The sequence below is a fragment of the Martes martes genome (genome assembly GCF_963455335.1).
Source record: "Martes martes genome assembly, chromosome: 17".
NCBI lineage: Eukaryota > Metazoa > Chordata > Mammalia > Carnivora > Mustelidae > Martes > Martes martes.
This window is the reverse complement of record NC_137905.1, coordinates 44,938,136-44,950,006: the sequence shown is the minus strand read 5'-3', so window position 1 is coordinate 44,950,006 and position 11,871 is coordinate 44,938,136. Positions and strand designations below refer to the sequence as shown.

Here is an 11,871-nt window from a genome sequence, read left to right as displayed (position 1 = left end):
CCTGCCGCTTGACCTTTTATTAAAACTCCATGTCCCTGCCCTCAGTCCTCCCATTACCACCCCCTTACCTGGCCCGTGTGTTCCGTCTCGTCCTTATTTATCAGATACATCAGGAAAAACCTGAGGCGGGGAGGACAGCGGAGATAGGTCAGGACTACCCTAACTTTCTCCTGATTGGCTGGCTGGGTAGTCACCCACCCGGATACCACACCTAACTGGCCGATGCCCAGCACCACGCCCCTCGCAGTCGGTGGCCACGCCCCACCCCCTGATTGGCCAACCGGCCTGTGCTCACATGTAATTGGCCAGGTTGTGCTCCTCTAGCGTGTGGGTCTCGAACCCGTGCGGTGTCGTATCAAAGTAATCGCTGCCGATCCCGCAGATGAAGCACTTGGTCTATGGGTGGCGGGGGACATCAGAATCCCGGCCCATTCAATGCCCTCCCCCCCGGGGGTCCGGATTCCCTCTGAGTCGCCCCCATACTCGACCTACCTCCATATCTTCCTTAACTTGCTCTTGTTGGTCTCGGAGCTCGCCAAAAGCGTCAATGATCAGACCTACCGCAGCAGGTGCAGCAGGTGCGAGTCAGTGCCCAAACTCCGACCCAGCCCAGACTTCTCTCTCTTCGGGCTACCTACCTCTGAGCCTTGCCTCCCACCCCCCATCTCCCTCATCTTATCCCTGCTTCCTGAAGATAATAACGCCTGGTGTTTATTGAGCACTTATTATGAGCAAAACACCTAGGAATTAACTTAATTCTCACAGTAACTCTGCGAGGTTAGGATCGTTAATATCCTCATTTGCAGATGGAGAAACTGAGGCCCAGAAAGGTGACTTGCCTAAAGTCTCACAGTAGGAAGAGGCAGAGCCCGGAAATGAGTCCAGGCCGACTACACTCTTAAAGGAGACAGTCTGCCCCCACTCTCACAACCCTGACCAGCACTGACCCTGGATGATGGCCAGCAGGATGACGATGACAAAGAAGAAGAAGGTGATGTCGAAGACCACTCGGTACAGCTCATATTCATCGCCTGCTGGATCCTCAATCTCATCCCCGATGCCCCCACCGGCTCGGACACCCACGTACATGTGAAACAGGTAACACTGTGGTGGGGGGGGATGTGACAAACATATTGGTCATACATTCTATCATCCGACATTCTCCAAGTACATCCAGGGCTCTGGACTGGGGGGACGGGCAGACACAGCAGTGACTGGGCCAGCTCTGGGCCCTGTCCTCCCAGGGCTCACAAACATGGCATCAGATAGTGACAGGCCAGAAGTGATCATGGCTGTGATAGGGAGGACACAGGCAGAGGGGGCAGAGCCAGGGTGGGGGAAGCACAGGGTAATCGGGGGAGAAACAGAGGGAGCACAGGAAGCTTTGAAGCTTTGAAAGCCTGACTTAGTCAGGGTGATCAGGCTGGACTTCCCTAGAAGAGGGGACATGTGAGAGCTGGAACTTGAAGGAGGTGTTAGGTGGGAGAAAGTGTTCCAGGCAGAGAAAAACCACATGTGTTACGTCACCGCTGGGGAGCAAAGAATACATTGTGCTCCCAGGAGGAACTGAAAGAGGTTCAGTGAGGCTAGAAAATAGAGCTCCAGTAAGCAAGCGCAGGGAGAGAAATGAGGCCAGCTGATGGTTGGGGAGGGCTTCCTGTAGGAGGCAGCATTTAAGTTGAAAGGTGACGTGTCAAGTGAGAGAGGGGCGTGGACATGGGGCCTGTGGTGGAAGAAGGAGAGCATGTCAGATGCAAAGGGTTTGGGTGGGAGGAAACACATGGTCTTAGGGGAACTGAAACGACAGGCAGCCGCGGAGCAAAAAGCAAGAGAGACTGTGGTTAGACTCAGGTAAAGCTGGCTTTTCCCTGGTGTTGTGAACCAAGGTGAGGGATTCGGATTTTATCGCATAGCACTAGAGAGCTACAAGAAGGTTCTGAGCGAGGAGGGGGGCACCGTCTGCCTGACACTTGCGAAAGATTTTCCACTTGTTCTTTCTGTGTCCCCAGGAAGTGAGAGAACCCTGTGTCTCGGTTAAGAGTTCAGGCTGGTGACTGTGGTGGGAACAGGGCTTTGCGTGGCAAGACTAGGTCTGGCGGGGCCTCAAATGTCAGGCTGAGGGGCTGGACTGTGTCCTGAGAGCAAGGCGCCAGAGTACAGGACATCTTGTGCAACAGCCCTGAGATCATTCTTCTCCACTGTGGCCCGTGCGTCCATAGGCGCAGCTCAGTCTGGGTCATGACCACCATTATCCGAATAAAAGAGAACGTATAAACAAGCATGGCATCCTGATGCTTTGGGTGAAATTTTCTTTCTTTCTTTCTTTCTTTCTTTCTTTCTTTCTTTCTTTCTTTTTTTTTTAAGTAATCTCTACACCCAACCTGGGGCTCAAACTTACAACCCTGAGATCAAGAACCACATACTTGCTCCACCTACAGAGCCGCCCCTGGGGGAAACTTTCATAGATCACCATGAGAGTAGCTAACACCTACACAATCCTTAATACACACCAGGCGCCATTGTAAGACTTTTGAGGGAGCTCCACGGAGTCCTACAATCAGCCATTGGCTGGAGGCACTGTTATGACACACGCATTTTATGGGGAGGACACCAGAGCATGGGGAGGTTGGGCAGACCACCCCAAATCTCACGGCTCGTGAGCGACAGGGGCACGATGCGTGAGCAGCTTTCCAACAATAGCTTTAAAGGCTCAAATAGGGGCGCCTGGGTGGCTCAGTGGGTTAAAGCCTCTGCCTTCGGCTCAGGTCATGATCCCAGGGTCCTGGGATCGGGCTCTCTGCTCAGCAGGGAGCCTGCTTCCCTTCCTCTCTCTCTGCCTGCTGCTCTGCCTACCTGTAATCTCTGTCAAATAAATACATAAAATCTTTTTTAAAAAAATAAAGGCTCAAATAACACGACAATGGCGGCAAGCGCTTACTGAGCACTGACTGTGTGTCTGGCGCCGTTCAAAGGCCCCCACGGTAAATCTGCGAGGTGGGTTCTCCTATTAACCCCCTTTACAGATGGGAGCGCTAAGGGCCCTTGAGCGCTGGGGGGAGGGGCTCACCGTCATCATGTCGTCACACTTCATGTCAGGCTCGTCCTCATCCTCACTCTTGTTGTAGAACTTGCGGAAGAAGTTGAAGGCCACCACGGTGTAGAGGTAGACAACCACGGCCAGGAGGCCCACGGTCATCACCAGCTGGGGGCGCACAGGGTGGTGGGGGTACTGTCAGCTCCATGCCCTACAACTGTCAGCCAGTGTGGGCCTCCCTCCCCGGTCCCACCATGCACACCCACCCTGGCTCAGCCCACCCAGCCTTGCCCCTCCTCACGGGAGCCACCCAAGCCTGCCCCCTACTCAGACTACCAGCTCATCCCCGCCAGCCTCACACCCCTCAGTCAGGTCCTTTGCACACCTGCTTCCCATTATGGGTGACGGAGGAGAGGATGGTTCGCAGTGTCTTGACCCCCATGGCAATGTCCAGGAGGTGGGCAGCGAAGAAGAAGTTGTTGTAGTGTCCCAGGAGGGACATCACCATGTACCAGCCCAGATATAGGAAAGACTGTGGGCACACAGGGTCAGGGAGGTTAGGGGCACACAGGTTAGGGAGCGTGTGGGACTCATGGGGAGCACTCGGGGGGTCAGGGAACACTCATGAGGGTCAAGGGGCATTTGGGGGGTTAGGGAACACTGTGGGAACAGGGAGCCCGGGGAACATTTGAGAGGAATGGGAGTGCTCTGGGGGTCAGGGTGTCATGTCTGCCTAGGGAGTATTTGGAGGATCTGGAGCACTCTGGGTGAGAAGCCATCCCTGGGGCATACTGGGGAGCCCTCTGCTGAAGGACATAGTCTGAGAATTCAAGAGCACCCGAGGGACAAGGGGCCTCGGCAGGGGGGCGGGCAGGGGGCTTCACAGGCCGAGGTGCACAGGGGCTCAGGGGTCAATCCCTGGTTCGGGGTTCCAGGGGGCCCCAGCCCCCCAAAGGCCCTTCTCCTGTAGTTCCTTCCCCACTGATGGGCCCCTCCTCACATTGTCTGTGAAGATGACCCCAAACTTCCAGATCTGGTACTTGACGTCAATGGACATGAGCCTGTGCAGGGCGGGAGGAAGAGGGATGGCCAGATGCCTGATACTCAGACCCTGGCCACCTTCCCTGGCCACCCCAGGCCCCTGCAGGCTGGTCCCCGACTCACCAGGTGAGCAGCCCCGGTGGTGGTTCAGGCTTTCGCTCGTTGTGGGCTGTGATCTCCAGTGTGGCCAGATCCATGCCCAGCAGCTCGGCAATCCGCTCCCGCCCGTAGATGTCCCCATGCTTGTCCAGGACCTGCGTAGGGGAGCGTGTGGCGGTGAGGACATGGCTGGAGTCGAGGAGGGCCACAGCCTGCATGGGGTGAGGCTGGGGACACTCTGAACTTTGTGTGAGAAAATGAGGTGCATCTTTCTGGAGAGAAGGGCCAGAGCTTTCTTCAGATGCCCAGGGGGAGGGTCCAAGAGTGATAAAGTTTCAATTGATTTGTTAGCCAAATTCATAGGGATAATTTATTATGATCAGATTGGTAGTCAAGAAACCCTATATAATTGGGTCTCTTGTCATCTGTGAACTTATCTTCCCCTCCTCACCCTCCTCATTCACTCTGCTCCAGCCACACAGACACACTGGCCTCCTTGCAGCTCCTCAAATATACCAGACACATTGCTACCTCAGGGCCTTTGCATTGGCTCTTCCTCCTGCCTAAGACACTCCCCCCAGATTTCTACCTAAGTCACCCTTTCACTTCATTAACTGGTGTGTCCTTTCCTGCCTACGCCCGGCCAACACACACACACACCCACACACACACACACACACACACACACACACATTCCCCTCTTCACTTTTTTTTTCTTGTACAACACTTATCACTGTGTAAACCCTATAAATGTGCTCAGCATCTGTCTTGACAGCCTGAGTGTTGTGTTTACAGCTGGATTCCAGCACCCTAAAGCGATTCTGGGCACAAAGCAGGTGCTCGATAAATGTTTGTTGAGTGAACGAAGGATCTAATTTTCCTTGGTGCCAGATACTGCTCATGCAGGAGCCCATGTAATCTTCACAACCACCTGTGGGGTCAGCCCTCTTACGATGACCCCACTTTGAATCTGAGGGAAACCAAGGCACAGAAAGGCCAACACAGCTAGGGGCAGATCAGCAGGCAGTCCAGCTCCGGAGTCTGTGCACTTCACTTCCTCCCTCTTAACTAATACTTATTGGGTCCTCATTCCGAGCTGGGTACTTTGCTGTATTCATTCCACGTATCATGTCACCACAGAGGGAGGTGGGATTATTGTGCCCATTTCCAGATGGGCAAACTGAGGTAGCCAAAACCCCTTGCCCAGAGTTGCACATAAAGCAACTGCTTGTCAGGGCGGACACATCCAGGTGGCAGCAAGAGACCCCACCCGGTTGGGGCGCCTGGGTGGCTCAGTGGGTTAAGCCCACTGCCTTCAGCTCAGGTCATGATCTCAGGGTCCTGGGATCGAGCCCCGCATGGGGCTCTCTGCTCAGCGGGGAGGCTGCTTCCCCCTCTCCCTCTATCTGCCTCTCTGCCTGCTTGTGATCTCTGTCAAGTAAATAAATAAAATGGTAAAAACAAACAAACAAACAAAAACCCCGCCCAGGAGGCCCTGCCACCTCCCCATCCATGTCCTCACCTTCCGCTTGACAAACTTATCCCAGTAATTGCTGGGGAAAGACCTGCCGAAAGAGAGAGACCCAGAGATATTAGGGTGGGAAGGGCCAGGAGCCACCAGCCAGGCCAGGGTGGGCAGAAGTTCCAATGCTTTTCACACAGGGAACCCCGTTCAGCAGGGCTGCGTCCCCCTAGGAGTCGGGGTCTAGAGACCTCATGCCAGGGGAAGTTTGCCCCAGGCCAACCATGACCCCAAGGCCATGTTGGTGGAGCCCGCGGGAGGCAGCAGTCTTACACGCGGAGGCGGGAGGTGCAGAAGAGACAAAACTACCCTCCGTTTGGTGTAAGCTCATTGGATGATGATTCTGGCCCATTAGTTACCAGTTTTCACATTCACAGGCTGATGCCCTAAAATCCTGCCAAGATGGGGAATGAGTTTCGTTGGTTTGGGCGTGGAGGGTTATCATGAATCCATGAGTTCAGACCTATTTGATGTGTTTCGATCTGTGGCGCTTCCTCTCCTTACCGAGGCTCAGACTGCCCCGATCTGTCCAGCGGGAGCCCCTTCTGGATGCTGCTGTCCACTGAGCACATCCTTGCTCCATGACACAAGGTAACCCCGGCTGGCTGCACGTCCCCACCCCAGCCCTGAAATTTGCTGCTTCTCCGAGGAGCTTGGTTCCTTTTTGTGGGAAATGGTATTTAGAGGTCAAGGTCTTGAGCAGACACAACTTTAAACAGATGTTTCCGGGGCGCCTCATGGCTCAGTTGGTTAAGCATCCAATTCTTGGTTTTGGCTCAGGTCATGATCTTGGGGGCCTGGGATCAAGCCCTGCATCGGGCTCTGCGCTGGGTGTGGAGTCTGCTTGTCCCTCTCCTTTCTCCTCTGCCCCTCCCCATCTCTCAGTTAAATAAATAAAATCTTAAAAAAATAAACAGATCTTTCTCCCTTACTCTGTAAAGCGTGTGCACTTGAATGTGTAGAAGTTAGATGTGCCTTTGATGGTGACAATGAGAGCATAGGATATCGTTGGTATGGCTTCTCTCCCTTCCTTGAACCACCTCTCCTGGGCAGGACCCCGTAATAAAATAACTTCCAACACTTATCCAGGACTCACTGTGCCTCAGAAACTACACGAATTCATTTTTTCATTACAAGATCCTCAGTGCTATTATTTATCCCTCCTTTTACAGTTTCAGAAATGGAGGCATAGAGAGGCTAAGTGACTTGACAGAATTCCCAGCTGGGGGTGTGGCCAACCCAGGCTTTGAACTTGACCTGGTGTTCTTATTCTAGAGATGACATGGCCCCACTGTATGAACACATGAAATGGGACTTGATGGCAGGGGTGGGGAGTTGGGGCCAGAGGGGGCTGGGAGTGCAATTTGGGGGTCTGGAGTCCCACCACATCACTCTCACACACCCCTGTTCCCTCTCTGAGGTCAATTTAAAAACCAAGTGATTTCCTATCGCCTACTCATGGCAGCTGAGTAAGAATCACACATTGGGGCAGGGTTTAAATGCAGGTTCCTGGGCCCTGTCCCAGACTCACTGAACCGGAATCTCTGGGGTTTGGCCCCCGGGGAGCTCCATGTGTCACCAGCACGCCCATAGGTACTCTAACACGCAGAAAATTTGTCCATATTACGGAAGGGAAGACTGAGGCTTGGGGAAACTGAGTCAGGGCCGGCAGTGACCAGAACCTCGGGCTTCTGAGGCCCAGGCCTGGCCTGGAGTGGAAACCCAGCTCTGTGCTCTCCACCCACCCCCAGGTGGGGGTCCGGGCCTTACGGCGTGTTGAGTACCAGCCGGTCCCACTGGCCCTTCACGTCGTCATCCTCAGGCTGCTCTGTGATGTAGAGGCCGTCGAACTCCAGCTTTCGGGCCAGCTCCTTCTCCCGTTTAAAGATCACCAGGGGCACCTGGATCATGCAGGGAGGCACAGGGGTGGGCATCAGGTCATGGAGAAGGAGACCACAGCCTCAGTTCGAGGCGGGAGATCTTGCTGGCACCGGAGTGAGACCCCACGTCTGGGGAGCTTCCCCAGAGCAATCAGGGCAGTCGTGGGGAAAGGTGGGCAGGTGGGTCAGGGCTGGGATGGGAGCAAGTCACGAGAGCCCAGAAGTGGTGCCTGAAGGAGCCTGGGGCTTCCCCAAGGGAGGGGGGATGAATAAAACAGAGGCAGGCAAAAGGAGCTGGAAGTGAGGGAAAGGATTCCTGGCAGAGGGAACAGCATATGCAAAAGTTCTGAGCCAAAAGAACTCTATTCCTCCAACAGTAAAGCATCAAGATTGGCTCAGAAAGACCCACTGGAACCCAAATTGAAGCTCTCATAACATGCCTCTGGGGCATCACAAACCTCGGGCATTGCTACGTCAAAATCCACACTCCCCAGTTAGCGCTCATGTCACACCCGAGACCCCACAGACCCCCACGAGCCTTCATTCGCCAGCTGATCAGTATACAGAAAGTAATAGTCACTGTGACAAAGTCTGCCTCTTGATCCAGAAATTAACATGGTCCCAGGCCCTGGCTCCTCACCTGTGACCCACATGAGTTCCGGGTTTGAATACTGTCCTTGCTATCGCTTCTCGGCCTTTTGGCTAAGATCAAGTGTGGAATACTGTCCTTGCTGAAGACCCCAATCTTGTACCCAACCCCCGAAGCCCTTACTCCAGGTCCAGGCTCCCCCGTCCCCACTGCCATGGGAGATCGCCCCACCTGTGCCCTAGACCCTCGCAGCGGCCCAGTACCTCTCCCTGCCCAATGAGCCCCTGCCCCAGAACCGCCGTCATGACCCACCTTGAGGCAGTTGTAGCCAATGATGCAGAGGAAGGCCACCAGCGTATGGAGCAGGCTCAGACAGCGCAAGGCGGGCTCCATGTAGCCAGTGCTCTCCTCCAGGAAGTAGTACACCATGTTCTCATCCTCGTCACCCTCCGCTTCCTCGCCAGCCCCCGAGCCCCAGCCAGAGCCACCACCAGACCCTGCACCTGACAGGTCCCCAGCTGCTGAGCCCTCCACGTCGTCCTCCCCTGGTGGAGAGTCTGAGACCTGAAGGGGGCAGAGGTCGGTCAGAGCCTGCCACACCCAGAAGCCATGAACACGCTTGACAGCCTCCATTCCTGAGGCTGGGGGGGGGGGACAGACTAGTCAGATGCTACTTCGGTGAGACTATCAGTCAAGCTGAGGGGTGGGCCTGGAACCCTGACTAGCAAATCAGACTCCGTCCTGGGAGTCTGACTATTGAAGTGACAGGAAGCCGTTGGAGCTGATTCTCCTTGGCGGCAGATCCTTGCAGAGACTGACCACCAATATTAACACGAATGCTAAAATTAGGCATAGCTAACGTTTACGCAGCACTTTCTAGATGCCAAGTACCGTTCTAAGTGCTTTACACATGCTAATCCTCTTGTAAGCCCCACAGATCTCAGAGATAGACACTGTCAGTGTCCCATTTTACAGATGAAGAAACTGAGGGGCAATGAGGTTAAGGCCCTTGCCTAACATCATACAGCCAGTGGGTGGTGGAGCCGGGATTCGATCCCACAGGAGTGAGCTAGACCGTTATCTAGCTGTCCTGTTATCTAGATCTCCGGTAAGAACCCAAGGGCCCTTTTGTCTCTCAGGAGGTCTGGTTCTGAGCCCTTCCCTTCCATCCCATAAGCTGCCCATTTCCTCCTCCCCGCAGATTTCTCCTTAGCTTATGAGAAAGCAAAGAAGCTTCATTGAATCAGTGCACGTCGTCGCAGAGGCCAAGGTCCGCACCCAGGGCCCCGGGGCTGGTGAGTGGCAAAGCTGAGCGTGAAGCCCGCACTGGTTTCCTGCTCTGTCCCAGATGCACCCAGATACCCACACATGCTCCTGTGGGGGTCCCAAGATCCGGCGTCCAGCCCGAACCTCCCTGGCACCCCCAATCCAACACCTCGTCCCAAGGGGCCCTGGGAACCTGGTAGGGGCCGAGCCACCCTGTCCCCCCAGCAGAGATAAGCGCCTGTCCTCTGGGCCCTTTGTGACCAGCACCTTATAAAACAGCAAGATGAAGTTGATGGCAAAGGCCAAGAAGAGCGCCAGGAACCGCAGGGTGTAGAAGTTCCGGGAGAGGTAGTTCTAAGATGAGGAGAGAAAGGGAAAGAGCTTACAGTCCACCGTCTTCCCTGGAGAATCTGCCCCATCACCCACCCAACAATCCAAAATCTGGTCCACAACGTCCCAGTTATTGAGTGCACCAAGAGCTTTATACACACGAATGTGTGCGGCTCTCACTGCACCGCCAGGAAGCGGGCACAGCTGATCTGCCCATTCTACAGATGAGAACACCAGGCCTCGGGGAGGTGAGAGGTCTTGCTCAAGGTCACACAGCCAAGAAGTGGCAGACCTGAGGTTTGAGACCAGGCACTTCACTTCCAAAGTCCACACTCCCAACTGCCCTGGTATGCTGCTTCCTGTGTGAGGCTGCCCCGTCTGCTTTAGCCCAGATAGAGGACACTTACGTCCATCTCTCCCTCCCTGTTTCTCTCTTCATCATTTTTCCTGTCCCTCATTCCTACAATGCATCCTCGCTGGACCACCTTTCCCCCTCAACAGATTTCCTTCAGCCCCTCATGTCAGATGGCCTGGAGAGGAGGCAAGATGGGCAGAGCCCTGAGCCCTGTCCTCCCAAACTCTCTCCCTTCTTTCTGGGTTGGATGAGGACATGAGTTCTCCCCACAACCTCGGACAGGAGGGGCTGGAACCAGTGCGGTGGCTCTGACCCAAAGGCTGAGAGCCAAGGAACAGGCCATGGTGGGAGGAACAGAAGCATGTCCTTGCTTGGATTTCGCTCTGGCTAGCACGTGGGGGGGAGAGCCGAGGCAGGTGGCCCCAGAGGAGCAAAGGTATGGGGGTTGGAATAAGGATCTTGAGCAGGGGCCAAGTGGGGGGCCACCTAAGTGGGGGGCCACCTAAGATGCTGCCCTGTGACCAGGTCCTGACTCTGTCTGGGGACATCTGTGCCCTCAGGCCAGCCTGGCTTCTTCTGAGCGTTAAGCCTGCAACAGGTGAGCTCCAGGACAAGGTGCAGAAAAGAGGTGCTGTGAAGGCACTGGGAGGTCTCCCTGGAAGAGGAGGTGCCAGCAAGCCCTTGCGGGGTCCTCACCAAGAACTTCACCCTCTGCACTTCCAGTTCTCCCCAGAATTCCAAGCCCCCGCCTCCAGCCTCCTCCTTCTTTGGAGGGGGTGGAGGAGGTGCTGTCTTCTTGGGGGGCTCTGGTGGGGGTTCAGGGACTTCTTCCTTCTCCCCATTCTCAGCACTGCAGGGCAGGACACAGAAAGAGTGAGGAGGTGTCCGGGCAATCCATCCATTCATTCAATCATTCATTCATTCAAAGCCGTGCACTGGGGGCCCACCCCGTGCTTGGCCCAGGTCTGGATGGTGCTGGGGGGACACAGTGATGAGTCACTGCCTCCGTGGGTGACAGACCGGTCACCAGGCAGTGGCAGCCCAGAGGGGTCAGGGCTGGATGGGGGATGCTCAGAGGGTTGTGGGAGCCCCAGAAACACATCTTCCACTTGTTGGCAGGGTGTGTGTGTCAAGGTAAGCTTCCTGGAGAAGGAGGCATGTGAGCCCAGATGCGAAGGAGAAGGAAGACTGAGACGAGCATGGGAGAAAGTGCTCCGAGCAGAGAGAACGGCCCACAGGAAGGCTTGGAGGCAAAAGAGGAGCATTCACTGTCCTACTCCCTTTGACAGAGCCCCTCCTCTGGGCCCCAGCCTGGTCTGGGTGAGCCTGAGGACACAGCATGACCTCAGGAGGCTCTGGGTCCAGGAGGGAGGCAATGATAGGGACCAGGCCCCGTGGACTCCAAGGCCACTCACTCGGCTTTCTCGGGCTCGGGTTCGGGCTCCGGCTCGGGTTCTGGAGGCAGCTCCTCTTCCTCTCCATCCGCCTGGAAGCAGGGCAAGCATCAGGGACCAGCTGCCACCCCAAACGCCTCTCAGAGCGCCTCTGCCTGCCTGTTCCTCTCTGGGTCCCCATCTGGTCATTTCCCCTGGGGCAATCTGTTTCCTCTCCTCCCATCAGAAGAGGGATTATGAGAGTCTCATCTTAGAGGGGAAACAGGCTCAGGGAGGTGGAACGTCTTGCCAAAGCACCGTGCAGAGTCAGGCTGACTCCAGGCGGAGGTCTTGTTCCCCAGGGCTTCCCTTCACCTTTACA

At 55.4% G+C, this 11,871-nt stretch overlaps 1 protein-coding gene across 1 annotated transcript in view; it reads right to left on the bottom strand.

Moving 5' to 3' along the window:
- The window catches only part of RYR1 (ryanodine receptor 1), a gene marked incomplete at its 5' end in the record, with an annotated part of 110,743 nt that overhangs the window by 994 nt on the left and 97,878 nt on the right, over window positions 1-11,871 (bottom strand). Inside the window, 14 exons of the mRNA XM_080828544.1 lie at window positions 69-120; window positions 296-396; window positions 493-557; window positions 948-1,104; window positions 3,068-3,202; window positions 3,420-3,566; window positions 4,035-4,095; window positions 4,199-4,329; window positions 5,697-5,739; window positions 7,467-7,597; window positions 8,478-8,729; window positions 9,699-9,785; window positions 10,813-10,966; window positions 11,532-11,602. Coding sequence (XP_080684670.1) covers window positions 69-120; window positions 296-396; window positions 493-557; window positions 948-1,104; window positions 3,068-3,202; window positions 3,420-3,566; window positions 4,035-4,095; window positions 4,199-4,329; window positions 5,697-5,739; window positions 7,467-7,597; window positions 8,478-8,729; window positions 9,699-9,785; window positions 10,813-10,966; window positions 11,532-11,602 — 1,587 coding nt within the window. The remainder of the gene's footprint in view (window positions 1-68; window positions 121-295; window positions 397-492; window positions 558-947; window positions 1,105-3,067; window positions 3,203-3,419; window positions 3,567-4,034; window positions 4,096-4,198; window positions 4,330-5,696; window positions 5,740-7,466; window positions 7,598-8,477; window positions 8,730-9,698; window positions 9,786-10,812; window positions 10,967-11,531; window positions 11,603-11,871) is intronic.